Below are 18,334 nucleotides of genomic sequence, written 5' to 3'. Positions count from 1 at the left end.
CCCGTGCTTGTCATCTTTATTTAAGTTACTGCCTTTTGCATCCAGGGGAACCACAGTCCTTCCAAAAGAGTTGCTTTGGCTTTCTTAATATTAGGAGACAGTTGTGACATTTGTCCTGCCCTGGGCATAATTAAACTCAAGGCATTTTCAGTGCATTTTCTTCTCCATAATGATCTCCCTGTTTCTTTATCTGAGGAACCCAAAGTTCATTAACAAATCCTCACTGAAGTCTTCTGGAGACTGATCCTTTCCCTGTGCTGTAGCATAGAGAAGAGAAAGTAATGGTTGCAATGCAAAAATGCACAAATCTTTTGGTTGCCTGTTTGTTTCCTTTCTTTGAAAAAGGTTGTTATTGCAGCTTCCCTTCTAGAAACAGACTTTTACACACCAGTGCAATAGAGAAACAATGTTTGCAGGGATTCCTGATACTATATAAGACAGAAATCAAGTTCTCAAGATCATATATGACGCAGCGGCAGAGCTGAGCATGGACTTCAGGAATCCAGAGCCTCAGTCTCTTCAACAGTCACATTTCCCTCTGAGCTCAGCACCTCAGCCTGCTGTCTCCCGATGTTTATTTCTGGTGCACACTACAGCATAGCTGGTTACTTTAAGACAGGCAATATTATCTGCTTTGTCTATATCTGATTTTTATTCCTTAGAATAGAAAGGTTAAGCAACAAATACAGTGTTGCAACAAATACAACCAGCATCCAGCCCAAACAGTTTTCCAGACTGTTACATCACACAACAGCGTTCTTATAAGGCGCACACCTTTGGTTAGGTCTCTTTGCCCCACTCCTCCCTAACAAGAGCTGCAAAAGATATTCTGATTTCTGGTCTCATTATCTCAGCAGTTTCCTTGCTTATTTACCTCCCTGGCATTTATCGTCTTAGATAAGCAGCAATACTATCATAGAATCATAGAGGTTGGAAAAGACCTCTAAGATCATCGAGTCCAACCGTCGACCCAACACCACCATGCCCACTAAACCATGTCCCTAAGTGCCTCATCTACACGTCTTTTAAATACCTCCAGGGATGGGGACTCCACCACTTCCCTGGGCAGCCCGTTCCAATGTTTCACCATCCTTGCATGGTCCTTTCTATCAGCTGCGCCCTACTCTCCTGGCCCTCTCAGGAAGAGGAACTCTTAATCCCTGGTTATTTTAGGGGTCTCTACTAGCTTGAGTTCCCCTTTCTCACCTAACCAGAACAGCACACACTGTTCCAAGGCTTGTCTCACCCAGACATTAATTCTCTTCTAATTTACCCCAGTACAATTTTGGACTGGTGCACACCAATCCGTTTCCCAGCTGCAACACTTTGCTGACTTCTGTTCTGTTCTTTCCAAAGGATGAGTCTCCAGCTTCCAGCAAAAAATACTTGGTATTTGTCCCTAACTACATAATCACATACTACATAATCTCCTGCCATTCTAGCATCCTTGTCCTGAGGTCACCCAGTTCTCCCCACGTGACATTCGCTGTTCTTTCCCAGAACTATGCAGCATGCTGCATAATGTCTAAAAGCAACTACAAATCCTCTCCCCATTTCTAGAAGCTCCAGTACAGATTAGACAGTCTAGACAGACAATAGGAAGAAAGAATAAAGGATTTCTAAGGACTTTTCTGTATAATCCTGCTTGCAGTATTCAACTGCTTAGCAAAGTGCCAGAAGCACCATCTTTTTATATCTTGTCTACTGATCACTTTGATAAAATTTGTCATCTTCTCATTCTCCTAAGCAGTTATTTAACAACTATGTATTTAAGTCACATAGAATTACTAATCAGCGTAAAACCTGTTTGAGAGAACATTGTTGAAATGATACTATGAATGTGTCCCCTCAAACCAAAGGAATTCTGCGCTCATTTGTTCAGACTGATGTCGGCATGTGTAAGCATTGCTACGTGTCCTCCGGAATCACAGTAACTGGCTTCAGAAGTGGTACTTCCCGTAGCCTGAAGTTCTGGACCTTGCTTTATTATGTGATTAAAATAAGGAATTGAAAGATGAGGTATTTATCATCTTAGATTTGAGAGACTTTAAGTACAAATATCAATTCAGAAGGAATACAGGGCTGCTGCCTTTGAAAGACCGGGTAGACTATCTTCACAACTGGATGCAACTGAGAAGATGTGGCTCAGGAAAAGTAAACAGGGATTTTTCATATGGGAATAGTGAACACGACACAGACCCTAGGATGAGAGAGGACACACACGTCCTGCAGATCACTCCAGAGGTGCTATGGCCCCGCTCCCACCGCATGCACGGCCCCACTCCCGGAGCGCCTTCTCCTGCTGGCCGCGAAGCCCTGCTTTCAGGCTAGGCATCCATCCAACCCTCCACCCTGAATGAGGCAGGCGAGTGTTTAGGGGATGCAGCTGCATTTCTAAAGCACTCCAGGTTAGTATTTTAACTTTACTAACATGGAAACTAGGCTTAGGGACTTACTTCCAGGAAGCTGAGGATTGTGAGCCCAGGGGAAACAATTCCCTGGACAGACTACACTATCTGTCTCTGAGCTAGGCAGCCACACGCCTGGATACCCGCCATGTCACACTTGCTGTGCTTACCCTGAGCAACACTCCATATTTCTGTCTGGGGCTACCTGACAGGAAACATACGTGGGAACATTATTCCGATCCCCTCTTTTTTTTCCTGGAATATAGGGCACCTTTGCTTAGGTACTACCATGTCCTGCTTTGCAGCCCTTCCTACAGGACTAGGTCTATGTAACTTGCCTCCGTTCATTCGATGCACACAAAGCAAAGCTGGGAGCAGAGCATTCAAATCAATTCTTAGTCCACATCATTAGCCACAATCTCTCCCTTAAGGGGTATAAACTAAAGGTATCCAAGTTCGCAGCCAGCATCTTTCTGATCCTCATTTCACCTATTCATAAAAGAATGCTGCACCACAGGACGCTGATTTTTATCACATTCTGGATATGGCTACTCCCAGGCACTGATCTGGAACACAAACTTAAGTATTGAGGCCAAAATTCACTCATTACCTGGATATTTATGTAGCAATCCTGGTATCGGTTAAAGAAAATGCTCTGACACAAGGAAACAAGAACAACTCAGGTTAGTTATTTGTAGAGTCTCCCGGCTACGCATGGGGCTTTGCAAGCAAAAAGGCAGTGGGCCAAGTTCTCAGGAGTGCTCAGTTCCCGCTGAGAACCACCTCTTCTGTGGTTAATTGGAAGTTAAGTGCCGAGCTCTTTGGAAAAATGTCTCTTTAAGCAAAGCAACGGAAACTGTGCAAGATTGAGCACTGAGTCCTTAATAAGCCCTCAGGAAACAGACCAGAAGCTCAGCTTCCTTCTACTGGTCACAGAGGCATAAAGAGACCAGAAGTTATATTTTTATTTTTAAAGCATCTAAGGAATCTGGAATACTAAGGAACTTTGAAAGCAGATGGGCAACTCCCTGCACCCCATCACTGGCTTCAGGAAACCCCAACCTTCAAAGTCCTGAGGCTCAAAATGTTGGGGACACTAAGCAAGCACTAGGCAATCATAATTAGCCACTTACATGCACGTAAATTTTGCCCGCACCCTCCCATGGCAGACAAACTGCCCTGCTTATAAAATAACCCTTAATTGATCTGCCAGAGGCAACAAAGCCGGTCAGGGCCAGAACTGGATTAAAGATCTAGGGATTTCCAGTCCCCTGAAATACCCATTAAACTATATCGCCCTGGTCTGTTGCCAGCTATTAGGAAATTACCCTAGCAAGGAGCATTCCAAAGAGAACTTGCAAGACAGGCTCGAGCTCTCCTACAAACCGTATTAAATAAATGGCCGGTTTGGCTAGGGAACAATGTTATAAATACTTGAGCTACAAATCAAGAGCGTGTTGGAGAGCTGTGCTGTCAAGCTAGTTGTCAGCTGCAGCATCACCAGTACAGGAGCTTATTTCTTAACTAAAACCTGCAAATCCCACCCAGTGACCTATATTTGAAGTGTGGGCCTCTGGGGAAGTTACCGACTGTCCCTTGAAATTTGCCAGAACCAAGCTGGTCCATATGTATTTTAGGACGAGGGACCAGACGTCTGCTGCAAGGCCCGACTCACAGCGCTGGCGGGTGGCCCAGCACCAGGGGATCTCTTCCTCCACTGGAAGCAAACCATGGTGCGTTCACTCTGCTCCTGGCCCCACAGGCGGGCAAGGCTCACCGCAGTTTGTCCCTCGCTGTCTGGGCCAAGAGCTCGTGCCCCATAGCTAAGGAGCAGTTCAATGCAGTCACACTGGCCCGCGACAGCGGCGACGTGAAGGGCAGTCCTTCCTAGCGGGGTTTTAGAATGCAAATCCACACCTGCAAAAAATCATACATAGTCCAAGCGTGACAAGGCATACGAAAGGAGGCAATGCCACCTGCGGGCCACAACGCACATTTTTTTTTTCTGAAGGCAGATGCAGTTCTTTTTACTCACATCAAATCAGTGGAATTAACAAACCTGTCTAGTGAACAAATGCTCCTGCCCTTAGCTCACACACAACTGGATATTCTTTGTTCCGCTCAGGGGAACATTGCTAGCTTTGCCGCAGCTAGGCATTGCCATTGCTTTTGTACTGGGAGCTCTCACTTATCGGGAGATGACAATGTCCTTTAACAGGGACGAACTTTGAGGAGGCCAGGCTCAAGAACCGGGATTGAAGGGAGCACCTCAGACAAGGTGGGATTTCCTCCTCAGCGCTCACTTTCAATGCTAAAAAAAAGTGATTAACAAATGTCGTTTCATTCAGGACAATCAAGTGAGCTCAGCTGACCCAAAGGACTGTCCATTGTGCAAATGCAGATTTCTGGGGAAAGAAGGCTTATTTAGTTGCAAAGCAACAAAAAAGCCCAAACGTCAGAGCCATAGAACTTGTGCTCACAACGCTTCTTGTATTTCAGTGGTTGGTAAAGCACTGCACAGGACTGATAAAAAAATAAGCATTTCTAGATAATAAAAGAAAATAGCAATAGAAGAGACTCAAAGAGAGAAGTAAAAATCAGAAATCTTGTTTCTCAGTATGAATTTCTCTAACACCAAATATCATTACACTTAGCAAGAACGGCAGTTTTTATTGTCTCCAAGTCTACATCAGAACTGATGGGCTGAATACATTCTCCACCTCAAATACAAAATATGCGAGGCCATTTGGGTAAAATTCTACGGTCTGGGTAAGCAGGAAGGTGGTATGCTGTGCGGTTACAGCCAGATAAGAATTGTTCTATATAAGAATATTACCATGTCTCAGAAGAAACTTGGCAGTTTCAACACGACCTCTGTGGCTGGCAACAAACAGTGCCACGAAAGCTCGGTGTGCTACCCATTCCTTTTTCTGCTCTGGTCCCAGTAACTCTGCATGCGGCGTGGTGCCTGCAAAGTCCTCCGTAACTCCCAGACGGGCTAGCTGCAACAAACACAAAGCTTTTAGTCTCGTTCGAAAGAGTAGTCTGATCCTTTTTAGATATCAACAAAGTCTCATATCCGTACTTAGGGGGTGCTTGCACACTGCATAAATCACTCCAAGATCAGCTAAATAATACCTGCTTGTTTCTTATTCTTCTGCCCCATCTTGATTCTCTACTATCAAATGATGTTTATTCATAGCCATCCTTTGGCGGGAACATTAATTCAGGTTTTCCTTTCGCATGTAGTTATTAAGCACCACAAAATCTTACAGAAACTGTTTCTCTTTGTAATCCCTGTCCTTCTCTTAAATTTGTTGGAAACCGACCCAAGTTTCTGGGGAAAGAAGACAAAGACAGACAGGACTGGCCACGTAAGCCCAGGTTCCTTAGGAGCTAGGTGAGACTTTGGGCCTTAATTCCAGCAGACAACTCACAAACCTAAGTTGCCTCACGAGACAGCCCTGTATCACGTTCTTTTCCAGAAGGAGCTTTTTTTTTTTTTGTAATAAAGCCAAACACATCGGTTCTAAAGTGTTGCTAAGAGACCTCTTAGGAACAATTTTCAGGTGCCTCATGCTGCTGTTCTTCCTGAGAAACCATTTCCATGTTGGGCCACATCTTCCACAGTGCACCATGGTTTTCTCATCTAGTAAGTGGAAGCACGTCATTACAACAGCTGTACAGTTATTTCTTGAAATTTTTTTTCATTTGAAAAAATCAGTGTCAACAAGCTTTCTGTGGGGCTCTTATGCCAACACACCTTTCATTTCAAAGGAGACCATTTGCCTTTGTGGCACATCCTTCTGTTTCCTGCTCTACACTGAGTAGGAAGAAAACATGGCGAAAAAACCAAAACCAAAAACCCCAAACCCCGATTTGCCTAATACCAAAACGCAAGCCATTTGTGGCATGAGGCAGAACAGCTGCTTGCCAGTGAACTGCAACACTACACAACAGTTAACGAAAGGAAGTGAGGAACCCTGCGGTATCCATTTGCAGCGGCTGGGGAAACGCAGAGGAACAGAACGCGATTAGCCAGGTTGGAATTTGGCCAGGGAAGCGGAGATAATGGTTCTTTATGAAAGGTGCCAAAGGATATTTCATGACCACATCTGTTCAGGCCTGAAGGTTTACAGTACAAATCAGTACCTTGTGTTTCTGCTGAGACAACATTTCAGTCCTACATCAAGAAAGCAGCATGCCCTCTATCAAAGCACCACAGCAACTATTTGTTCTATAAAAATCAAAGCTTTCTTACTAATCAGACTCGACAGGATCGCAAACTCAAGATGGCCCGTAAGATAGCACCAGATAAAGCAGATGAGACAGGGAATGTCTTCCGATTCTTGATTTTGGTACTGCCACGTACCGAGTCCCATTCTTACTCTGGAGTCAGCATGGCTAGAGGAGGATGGACTATGAAACAGAGTTTCTGCCTCTGATTCTCATAACAACAGACAATTCAGCCTCACCGGAATACCCAAGAACAGATAATCTCAATCTTCTAATGATGTTTTAAGATAACTAATACCTAGGAGAAATAAGGTATTATTTACATACTATCTATATGAAAAACCCTGGGATTAAGTATCTTTTGTTGATAACACATCAGAAGGGTAAAACGGCAGGCAGCTGAATACAAAAAGCAAACTTTTTTGGACATCAGGATAAGCAGGGACAAGAAAAGTAACCTGAAAGTATACTCACATCAGTGCTACAGTTACAAAACAGTGACAGGAACTTGCACTCCAAGCGTATGTGCTTTTTTGCTAGTAACAGCAAAAAGAAGTCTTAGATTTCTAAACTGAAGACTGCGTTAGGGATTGACTTCCCCACTGTTTGCTCTGTGAAGTCTTGCTTTATAAGAGCAATAGGCTTTTAGCTTTTCCGCATACGGTACCCCACCCATTCACAGAAGTAATGGAATCAACCTTCATAGTCTCTCCTTTTGCAGCAGCTGCCACCAGATGCCCCCAGCCATCTTGTCGCCAGATGCGCATTGTAATCGTTCCACCAGGGACAATATCATTGTCCTTAAATGTAGACTCATCTGGCAGATCTACTGTAGGGAGTTATAAAAAGAAAGGAAAAGCAAGTCAACGTATCCTCAGAGAAGACAACGACCAGCTTAAAAAAAAAAAAAGGTTAGATGGTGGCTGAATTTTTTTAGCCATGCTGGTGTTCTCCAATTTTACTGTCATAATACATCAAGGACTCCTTGGGTTCCGTTGTGCTAAAGCTGTGAAAACAGATACACTCCCAGCCTAGAAAAGGCTGCGATACAGTGCTCTTGGGATAATATGGTTGTAACCCACAGAAAGCTACAGTTAACATGTTAAGTACCAAAACTGTAGGAGAAAAATACTTGCGTATCCACGCACACATGGTGTCTTTATTTGAAAAAGCAAACACCAAGTTTGTTTGATCTGAGAAAGCGAATAGCAGGAAGAATTGTTTTAAATAGCAGGTTGAAACAAGTTTTACTGGCCATCTCTGCTTGCTACCTCCAAAGCCAAGTACTCCAACACCACACGTTCTCATGGGAAAAACACCACTGCTCCACGCAATTCTAACTGTGGAGAGGTCAGCCAGAGCCGTGCTAGAGCTGTTCTAGGCCGAGGTGAATCAGCCAGGTACTGGCATTGGCTGTTGACAGGGCTAAGCAGGAATTTAGAGGTCAGCATTTGCAATCTCTAACCTAAAGAGACCCTGTTGAGTAGGCCATTCTCTTTAAGGAGTAGGAAGCAAAGTTAGGCGTTAAGTCCAGAGCTGAAATCCAAGTGCAGTACAGTCCAAAGAGGAAAGGGGAACCCTGACCTTCATCCAGAACGTAAACGTAGCCAATAACTAGCAGGTAAAGAGATAGTACGAATAACCTCCAACAACCCCGGAGGTTACAGGTTCTCACCTTCATCCAGGTACTGAAGCCGCTGGAAATGAAGGGGGATCCCAGTCAACAATTCTAAATGGGACTTAAGCTTCTTCAGAGTCAGGTCATTTTGGCATCGAGGCAGTGAGAAGATCTCATTAGTTTCAGCTAGATGGAGCTGGACACTAAAGGTCCGCAGGGGCCGGGAAGGCATGGAGATGAAGTGGTTCCTGACCAGGAAAAGTTCGTGAGACTTGTCTCTTAGAAAAAGCTTGGCATCGTTATAAGGACAGGGGTCTAGATCTGATAGCAGTAGTAATTCCTCCCTCCCCTAGAGATTCCCCTTGTATCATCAAAGCCCTCCACGTATAGATCCTCCTGTGTATCGTAAGCACATTACAGTATCCAAGCTGCATAAACTGACATCACAGAAGTACAGTCTGCACATGTGATGTAATAGTCTATCTGAACTTACCAGAGACCACCACAGAAAGTAACACACCAGAGCGATTACAGAAGGATTTTTGTTCCTGCCCATCTTTTGATTTTCACTAGGATGACAGAAACTTACTTGGAAGACAAGCAGCAGAGAAACAAAGTAGTAACTCGGAAATAGCCAACATTGCCCATATTTTATGTTCCTGTTTTCTTTGTTAACATCTAGATCTCAATCTACATGTTTAGTCTAACATGTAATAAAAAGAGCATATGGCTGTTTAATTTGTGTTTCCAGTTTACTACACAGGGGTCTTGTGCCCTAACTCAAAGCGTGTGGGTAGGCTTTACCGGGGGGTGCAGGGGACTGTTTATTCTCCTCACTTTTGCATCAGCTGAAATCCAGCAAAGAGAGAGGGGAGGTCAGATATTCTTTTGCAGCAGTTGGCAGAAGCTCTAGAGCACAGGATGGGGCAGCCAGTGAGTGCCTGAAACAGCCAAAAGGGTGACTGCAGCAGCAGAAGATACAGAAGACTCCTGAGGTTAGAAGCAAAACCAACCAGCCAAGTGTTGATTATTTATCCCCCCCGCCCCCAACTCCCCAAGGTCTAACAACTACGGACTTCATTAGTGTAGGATGTCTGAGAGCAACACCACACTGAAAAAACAGCCCAGACCGTCCTTCCAGGCTGCAGTTTGGAGAGGGAAGGATTTAAGATTTGAATGCCAGTCTCACCCAGCACACACAAGTTCTCTTCATTTAAAATACATCTTGTCAGAGTTTCAGTTCTGACAGGACAATTTTAGTTTCGAAGCACTTTTGGCACGCTCACTTCAAGGAAAAAGTGCAGGAAGAGCTACTTCAAATCTCTGGACATCTAATGGATTTTTTTTTACTACACAGTATGATGAATTCCGCACTCAACCCTGGTTTGACAGATGACAGTGCTTATGCTAGGCAGATGTTTCATTATCCGAAAGAACACATTCACATCCCACTTACAACAAAAGTCAGTTACCACAAGTTGGTTTATAAAACAGTCACAGGATTTATTGAGATAAATACAAATAGAAAGTCACATAGATTCTCTATTCTGACAAATGAATGACACTTCCAGAGTGTCCCCACTTAACTGGGTTCTAAACAAGACTGTGTACAGACAGAACCGCCACTAGGGCGGCATCCTGACAGATGCCAAGTGTACGTCATACACGAGATACCAGCGCGTCTGAATTCTAAGCAACATGACTAACATGCTTTGGATTACAAGTGCTTGATAATTTCCTACAGCATCCAAGCAATATTGCACCCACTAACGTTATTTTCATGTTCCTTAGCTAGAAGTGTTTAAAAGTGATATACTTACTGCTGCTGTGAAAGTGGATCGACCACCTAACTTTGCTCCATCTGGCTTTTAAAATACATATTTTTGCATAATTTAAACAACCCAGAGAATTGTACGTGAACACACCGCTTTACTCATCATTGCATACATTTGTCTAGTACAAGACGTAAAGTGCGGTCTTTAGTCATGCTGAAATCACTTCTGGTTTAAAACTAAAAGACAAACCTTGTAGAGGGTACATCTGTTTAATAGACCTGCACATTGTCTACAAAAAAAACAAACCACCCCAGAACTATGACGTCCCCCATTAGTGCATGCAACTGCGGAGTTTTAACAAAAGTCTTTAAATGCTCTACTGAAATCACGTCATTTAAAACAGACATGATTTCTGGAGCCAGAGAGGTACCAAAATATCGTTAAAAACAAAACTTTGTTTAGCCTTTTAGTGAACTTTTATAGCTGCTGGCTTACTGTTTACGCATATCCTAATTAAAAACTCCTAGTGAACACCAACCAAACATGCTAAAACATATGGAAGCTTGTGTTTTCCAGGGGGTTATTGCAAGTAAAGGTAACGATTCAAGATTATCTGACAAACAGAAACCTGGGTGGGGTTAATGCTCAAAGTATTTAATTTATATACAGTACATTTCAAACATACTTACATATACACACACTTAAAAAAATTTGTTCGGTGCTGCGGAATTTAATGAACTGATAATAAAAAACAGAAGTAAAACCTTGTCAGAAAGGCCTTAGAAAATGTGAACTGTTAGAAAATACCAGTATAATGCCAGCATTAGAAAAAGATATTAGAACTAGAAAAAATTAACTTGAGAGGTCTTTTCGTTAAGAAATTGCAATCATAAAAAGTCTGTACTGAGGAAGCATTTTTTTAAATTATAAAAAAATTGTAAAAAATTAAACATAGAATGTTGCAGAGTTTACAGAGTTTATACTGTTTGCTGTGATAGCAGTGATAGCAGTGGTATATTCCTGCCTGCAACTTCCAAAAAGCATTTTGTGCTCTCACAAGAAAACAACTTGTTACAAATACTGTACATATTATAATACAAGACTAGTTAAACAAACTTGTACAAAACTGAGCCCTCCAAAAATACAGAACCCAGCTGAGGAACCTACTTGCTGTATTGCAGACGAGCCAGATTTAAAACAAAACAAAAAAGAAAAAAGTAGTATCTGTAAAAGCCTTCACCCACGTGAACGACTTACTAGTATAATAATGAAATAAGGGGAAATATTTACACAGGTCTATTTACGATAAAGTATTGTGTTCACAGAGAGAAAGTAACTGTTATTACATGAAACCATTTCTTTAGTATTTAAGCATTAGTTTTTCAACAGGACAAAGTTCCAATCCACAATCTAAAGAAGTAAGACTATTTATTTTCCAGGCCCCACATTATCTGCAGATTTGGGACACAACAGAAGACAGGATCCACCAAAAAATACTGGCTTTGTAATTTTTCAAACCGGTCAGAAGCGCTGCAATTTCATTAACAGAACTGCATTCTATCTGTATATTCTTTCTTTCCTCCGAAACACCTGTTTAAGCACACAGAAGACGTCCTACTTAAGCTTAAGGATCTCGGTAACCTTCATTGGTTGTTTGCCCCAAACCTTACCATACAATCAACAGAAGTTGTAGAGCAAACCGCGTCACCACCTTTCCCCTGAACATTTGTTATTTGGGCTTTTTCAGAATTTAGAGGTCCTTCGTTTCTTCGGAACAAAGTAGCGGGCTGTTCGGGATTTGAACGTTGGACCAGTTAAAAGGTGTTTTTTAAGGGAGGTGTGTATGTAAAACGAACAAACAAACAAAAACTTGTAAAATTCTGCAATACCCTTCTACAGATACAGCACGTGTTGCAGGAACCGAATCCCTTACACGAGGTGAACTTTGCTAGGGCAGAATGAGTAATTTTCAGTTTGGGAAATTTACAGTCTACCTACCACTACCAGAGCCAGCAGTAATGAAAACAGACATGTTAACACCTGTAAGGGTATAGCTCAGAAATAAAAGATTAATAGAAAAGTCACAATAGACAAAGAATCTTGAGCTCTCTGTGCTTTGAAAAATATCACATTATATTAAATAAAAATGAACCGTGCCTTGATTCTAGCAGACTAACTACTTTATAAAATGAAATGATTTTTGAGCTTTTTTCCACCAATACAGAATTAAGTTCTTCATAATTTTTGTTAAAATTCAAAATTATTCACATATATACACTTTTTTCAGTTAAAATGCAATACTTGAAACAATACAAAAGCTACAAGAAAAGTGAGGAAAGAATACCTTCATGTAAGTTTGCTATAATCAGGTTTTAAGATCTAGAAACCATTTTAAGCTATAGCAGACTGCTCTACTACTGGAAATGTTTTGTTGAAAAATGTAATATGAGTTCCAAGTACACTGAAATACTGCGTATGGTGTAAGACTTTACATACAATACTTCACTGCAGGCGAGATCAGAGTTATCACCCACATTTACAAAGAAAAAACCAAAAGGAATTACTCATGCACATCAGAAGAGAAACACACAGCTGTGGATGAAAGGTAGTCACGTAATGAACATTTCTCAATAGACCCTTTCCAGCTCGAGTAGGTAACAAAAACCTTCTTATTTGTCCACATTATTCATGCTAACCGCAAACATAAGGTGAAAAAACATTTTGATGTTCAGTGCTTACTGCAGGAGAACACATTAGTTTTGTTTTTCAACGGTAGTACTGTCCATGTTACCCTGTTTTAGTTTTATGGTGGCAAAGAAGGACACATCTTGATCTCGGTCAGACTGTAGGGCTAGAATGGTCTCTTCTGCAGCTTCTAGATGAGGATTGCCAACACTTTTAAAATAAGCTAGAATACGGGGAGAAAAAGACAATTTTAATCAAAGCCAAAAGAATAAACCCTAGGGCGTAAGTACTGCAGAAATACAGGGGAAGCCAAAAACATCTGGGATAGCTCATCCAATTTATAGGCTCCTTAGAAAAACTACAGCAAGCTAAGGAAGCTGACAGAGAAAGAGAAATACGCTGCTTTCTACTCATCTTACCAGGTACTTAAGTATTTCTAAGATAAACTCTTTTTGCTGAGCCCTAAATAGAAACGTATCAACAAGTAAAAGCAAGCTCAGGAAGCTGCCACTGTACAGTGTTTTACAAAACGTTCTCCATACTTTATTCTGAAAAAAGATAGGAGAGGACATTTCTGTGCATCTTCCTTTGAATAATCAGAGATCGGCTGATTTTTTTGTTTTTAAGGGATTGTAATACAGGAAATTGTAGCAGCACACAAAATTACATTCTTTCCTAGTAAAACTGTTAGCTTAAGACTAAAGTGACAAAGCAAACCATTTCAGAAGAAGGTATAACACTTCATCTGAAGGATCCCAAAAGACAACTACTTCATTAACATGAAGGTTTGAAATATATCAAAATAATCTAATGTGATGCTTAAGGAAAATGTATTTGCCATACACATCGTGGATACCAAAAATAATAACCACCTGCAGCAACATCCAGCAATTGCAGTAGTTCTTGCTATAAAACAAGGACGGAACTGCCCTCTAGCGGATGAAATAATACGTTTGTCAGGTGATCGATGCCAGTTTCAGGCCCTTTAGGGATGATGATCAAATATTCTAAGACAGAAAAGCCCCTGCAGTATACATTCCTAAATCTGCATTTAAATGCAGCATCCCAGATTACAGTGTATGATCCTGTTTTCAGTATAAACAGAACCAAACAGCCTTTTACCAGTTGAACCAATTTATAAAGAACTGCACTGGCAGAGGAAAGAGCATTTGTGAGACATTAGTTCTTTCAAAGGAAATTAATGACCACACCTTTCTCCAATAACGTCTGCCTCAGAGCCTTGGCAAGCAGAACCCTTACATTTGGCACAGGATCTGAAGCAAGACTTAAAAGACTGGGGAGTAAGTGTTCAACAAATTGGTCGACAGGCATACATTCTTCTTCTACTACAGCCTACAGGATAAACACAGAACATGAGAAAGCAAGATTTATGTGAAAAATACACTAATTTGCCATTCCTTTCCATCTTGTCCTTAATTTGGCCTGCCTATTAATAGAAGTCACTGTTTAACTCTGAACAAATACACCCTATGTTGGTGAAATAAGTACGGCCTTTGAAATACTGTTATGAGAACATGTCCTACCATTCTAAAGTTCATCTGAAGATGACCCAACAAGAGCAGATAACTAATTCTCAACTATATTTTAGGAAATACTGTCTCTTGCCCAACATCATCCTTTTGCCTTTCAACATTCAACCTTTGCTCCTCATTGCTGGTGAAGTAAGCATTTTTGGTTTGGAGGGGTGTGGGTAAGTGGAAATAAAGGAGGAAATAGTTCCTGGCATCTAGCACCCACTGGTACTTTGAAGAGCTCTTGTGAACCTTTATCCTGGCATGTCCAAGTATTACAAAATACGACTTAATTCATTTCAGTTTTGCCCACACTGCTGAAAAGCCCCAAACTGGCTGCAAATTAAATGTACACATAGAAACACAGAGAGAACATTCCAACCTGACAAATGAAGGCAAAAGCTTGTCTTCCAACCCACTTGGAGCAGTGACGAAACCGCACTACAAGTTCATTAATGAAATTTAATCCCAGTGCATTTGCATTGTTTGCGTAGAACTTCTGTAGTATTGCTACAACCTGTGAAGTAAAGGAAGGGGGAAGGGGAAAAAAAGGAAGAGATGAGACTTAACTTGTAGCCCTTAGAAAGTTTAAAAAAAGCATCATTTCATTTGAATCCTACAAAGGGACACCAAAAACTGTATTCAGTGTAATCAGGTGTGCTTGCAGAATTGAGTAAGTTACTGTGCTTATTCTGGAGAAGAGAAAGCATAAGCTTTAAAAGAGCTGTTTGTTCAGGTGAAACAAAAAACACTAAAAGAAATTAAAACCACCATTAAAGTAATGCCCCTTTCCACGGTGCCGTGAAGAAAAAGAAGAAATTGGAGGAATCTTTCTACTCATTCAGGACATCTATGGGATGATGGCATTATCATGAAGTTCATAAATTAAATCAACTTTGAGGAGAGATCAATAACTTTTTTTCCCCCCTCCCAGAACTGGGGGAAGGTCTCCCAAATCTTCTATATCCTGGTTTTCATCCAGTTGAAAATATTTGTCATTCACATACAACCAATACAGAAAGATTTTAATATCTGTGGAAGTCTGACAACTCAAAATACTTTATAAAGTTTTCATTTAGCTTTTTTCCATATTGTTTACCATGTTTATCAAAACATGTCTGTATTCACCCTACTGGTCTGAAAGAAAGCAAAGCGATTTCAGGTATCCCTCTCGAGGATCATTTTCCTCCTCTCCTGCCAGGAAGTGAACTAAATCCCCTACCAGTTTGAAGGAGATCCACCGAACTTCTGAAACTTTATCGGAGCAGAGAGTTAGTGCAATATGTCTTAAGTAGTCATAGACATCATTGGGATTGTAGAGTTCCAGTATCAGGATCAGCTGCCTGAAACACAAAGAAAGTGATTAACTCTAGCAGTGCAACACTAACCTGCTCCGATTACACCATCTGTTAAACACAGGGAAGGATCATTTGGAGACTCGAAAATACCATGGTTATTACAAAGCACTTGAACAGTTTGTTCTTCTCGTTACTTTATAAAGGTGCACGTGAGTATTAAAGAGGTACATACTTTAATCCATCAAGGAGTCCAAGAGAAACTTTTATCCAAACTAGATGTACCAATGAATCAAAATTATCCCGAACAATAACAAAAGCTACAAACCGAAGTACAATGAGAAGTTTCTTTGCAACTTCAGACCAATATCCTGCACATTCTTGCAAAGTAAAAACGAAAAGATTTACTTCAGTGTAGAAAACTGCATTTCAGAAAATTATTTATATCTCAGAACTGCACAGAACTCATTCTAGCCACACTGCCAGCATGTTACCAGCAGCCATGCACAAACCAACCACAAAGTGACAGCTCTCCACTAGATGTCAGGGAACTGCTGTACAACTTTCTTGCACCAGAGTGAGATTTAGTTTGTCGTGCCAAACTACAAAGGGAGAATAAATTCTCAATAGCCCAATCAAAGCAATGAGATAAACATGAAGGTCAGATTTTTAGCTGCAAACTACGCTTGTGAACATTCTTTGGGTGCTTCAAATATCAACAGGACTTGTAGAAAAAGAATCATGGGATGTTACTCTATCTCCATTACACACCCAGTCCTATGGAAATACCAAATTAATAAACTAATTTTTTGAGAACTGGTTTTTCTTTCATACACATTAGAAAAATTACCTTGTACATACATTTCACTGATTTTTACAAGGTAGTCTAGAACTGAGTAAAATCTGAAACCTCACTGAATAGTATCTATCAGATTGTCACATTTCATAAGCTGCAAGCGAATCAGATCTCCATTTTTGTATAATCACAGACATTGAAGTCTCAGTCATGCTTGATTACGACACAACTTGCCAACCTCAAAACCCCAAAAACCCCAAACCCAACAGCCAGCAGCTTTTAAGTTCAGCTCCTTAATAGAGAATGGTCGTCATCTTTTAGCTTCTCATTAGTGTTCACTAACTTCTGAATGTAATTATCTATTTCCAAATTAGTAATGTAGATTAAAAATCATAAGTTAACAGAAGTACATACTCTGCCAGCTCATAACGAAACCTCCAGTTCCTGCTGTTATCAGTCACCACAAATTCTTGAAGTTGGTAAAGATACTCTCGCCTTTTGTCTGCATGAAGTAACTAAAGGAAAAACATTACTAGTATAAAACTGATAAAATTCAATACTTGCAGTTCTCTGGTGTATTACTCTATTCACACCTATGTGCATTTTCCTACTTGAAAGCAAGTGATCATTCACAAGATGCTTACTAAAAATTGCGCACAGCCAGGTGAGTGCCTGGACACACAAGACTGACATCCAAAAAAGTACATTAAGCTATCACTTCTGCAAGGATGCCCGTCAAAACACCATCTCTGGGCATAAGTCTGAGCAATCAAAAACTAAGGATTTGTGTTTATTATGCAGCAGCCCACCGGGATCTGTTCTCTTCTCTCCCAGCCCCAAACACAAACTGTTAATGGTCCAACTTTCTAGCTGGACTGCACAAAGTACTAATTCCTTTACAACAGCTAGGAGCATTTACAACGGTTTTCAGTTTTGATATTTTGTTGGGATATGAGACAGAAGAAGAGTGAGTGACCTTAAAAAAAGCAGTAGACACACACAAAATGGCAGTATTGCACAAAACTAAACTTGTAATTAGATATTGATACCTGCACATCTCATTAAAAAACTCTTAATATAACAGAGTCAGAAAAAATTTTATCTTGAGAAATTAAGTTACACTTTCCTACCTTTAGAAAGTCATACAGATGTTTAAGGACACCAATACGCACTTCATCCAGATCTTTCAAGAATCCATTGAAAATTGGCACCAGATCAGCAGCTGTTAGCTGATCCCCCAGAATAACTGCTAGTTCATGTATGGAGAAAGCTAGCGTCCGACGTACCTTCCACTGCAAACAGTTTAAGAAGTGAACTAGATTAGGCACCGCAGCTAAAATAAAGAAGCTTTTGAACTACACTTATGTGAGAATTGAGAGAGCAGAACATGGCTAGTTACACAGCAGCAGAAAACAATCATATTTATGAAGTCTGATTTAAATCTTGAATTTTATATTTTTAGAGCACATTGAATCCCTTATAAGAAAGTATATGATCTTATAACTTCAGTGCAACAAACTGAACAGAAAAGCTACTCAAAATTCTGATTTATCATTAAAAAACTTTTTTTTTTTTCCCTTTACCTGTACATCTGAGGCCAGTGTCTCGTATGTATCTTTCAGGCAGTGCCAGTTCTGCCTGCCCAGTGTTAAGGCCACCCCAGGAAGACTATATGCACAGTGTTTGGCTATTTCAGTATCAACAGTCTGGGCTCGAGCCGGGTCGGTCATTGACAAGTACTGGTCTAATAAAGGTTGAGGTATGATATCCTATAGATGGAGACAGTACATCAGCAACACACGCTTTAATTTAAAATCAGAAAGAAAATACACCTGTTGTGCTACAGTATTCTCTTGCTACCAACCAGCTGGCAGCAAAACATAAACAGTTGCAAGACGCCCGTTTTGTGGGCTAGCTTTACAAAGCATAAATGACCCCTACAGTTATTTGTCCTCTCATTAGGATAGAGCAGTCAGCAATGAACAGTAA

The 18,334-nt window shown here is 40.9% G+C and overlaps 2 protein-coding genes across 3 annotated transcripts in view; both read right to left on the bottom strand.

Annotated features, from left to right (window-relative positions):
* Positions 1 to 4,041: 4,041 nt before the first annotated feature.
* ANKRD60 (ankyrin repeat domain 60) lies at positions 4,042 to 8,494 on the bottom strand. The gene is made up of 4 exons (XM_076352406.1): positions 8,320 to 8,494; positions 7,343 to 7,473; positions 5,245 to 5,410; positions 4,042 to 4,325 (listed from the first exon to the last, which is right to left on the bottom strand). Exons 1-4 carry the CDS (start codon positions 8,492 to 8,494, stop codon positions 4,042 to 4,044), a joined length of 756 nt encoding a protein of 251 aa, XP_076208521.1.
* Positions 8,495 to 9,740: 1,246 nt separating this feature from the next.
* LOC143167077 (serine/threonine-protein phosphatase 4 regulatory subunit 1-like) overlaps positions 9,741 to 18,334 on the bottom strand; it is a 28,015-nt gene continuing 19,421 nt past the window's right edge. For both annotated transcript variants that reach the window (XM_076352124.1, XM_076352126.1), the window contains 7 exons: positions 17,929 to 18,114; positions 17,476 to 17,637; positions 16,760 to 16,860; positions 15,477 to 15,597; positions 14,637 to 14,771; positions 13,934 to 14,075; positions 9,741 to 12,945 (listed from right to left, as the gene is read on the bottom strand). In XM_076352124.1, the coding sequence (XP_076208239.1) occupies positions 12,791 to 12,945; positions 13,934 to 14,075; positions 14,637 to 14,771; positions 15,477 to 15,597; positions 16,760 to 16,860; positions 17,476 to 17,637; positions 17,929 to 18,114 (1,002 nt within the window). In that variant the 3' untranslated portion in view covers positions 9,741 to 12,790. The remainder of the gene's footprint in view (positions 12,946 to 13,933; positions 14,076 to 14,636; positions 14,772 to 15,476; positions 15,598 to 16,759; positions 16,861 to 17,475; positions 17,638 to 17,928; positions 18,115 to 18,334) is intronic.

This window comes from Aptenodytes patagonicus, chromosome 14 (genome assembly GCF_965638725.1).
Source record: "Aptenodytes patagonicus chromosome 14, bAptPat1.pri.cur, whole genome shotgun sequence".
NCBI lineage: Eukaryota > Metazoa > Chordata > Aves > Sphenisciformes > Spheniscidae > Aptenodytes > Aptenodytes patagonicus.
This window is presented reverse-complemented; position numbering and strand designations above follow the sequence as displayed.

Excerpts from the sequence above, each read along its gene's own strand:
- ANKRD60 (XM_076352406.1), bottom strand. The coding sequence starts at position 8,494 with ATGCCTTCCCGGCCCCTGCGGACCTTTAGTGTCCAGCTCCATCTAGCT. Across the intron at positions 7,474-8,319 it reads GCTTCAGTACCTGGATGAAG|TAGATCTGCCAGATGAGTCT; the intron begins GTGAGAACCTGT and ends AACTCCCTACAG. Across the intron at positions 5,411-7,342 it reads CAAAAGGAGAGACTATGAAG|CTAGCCCGTCTGGGAGTTAC; the intron begins GTTGATTCCATT and ends TGTTTGTTGCAG.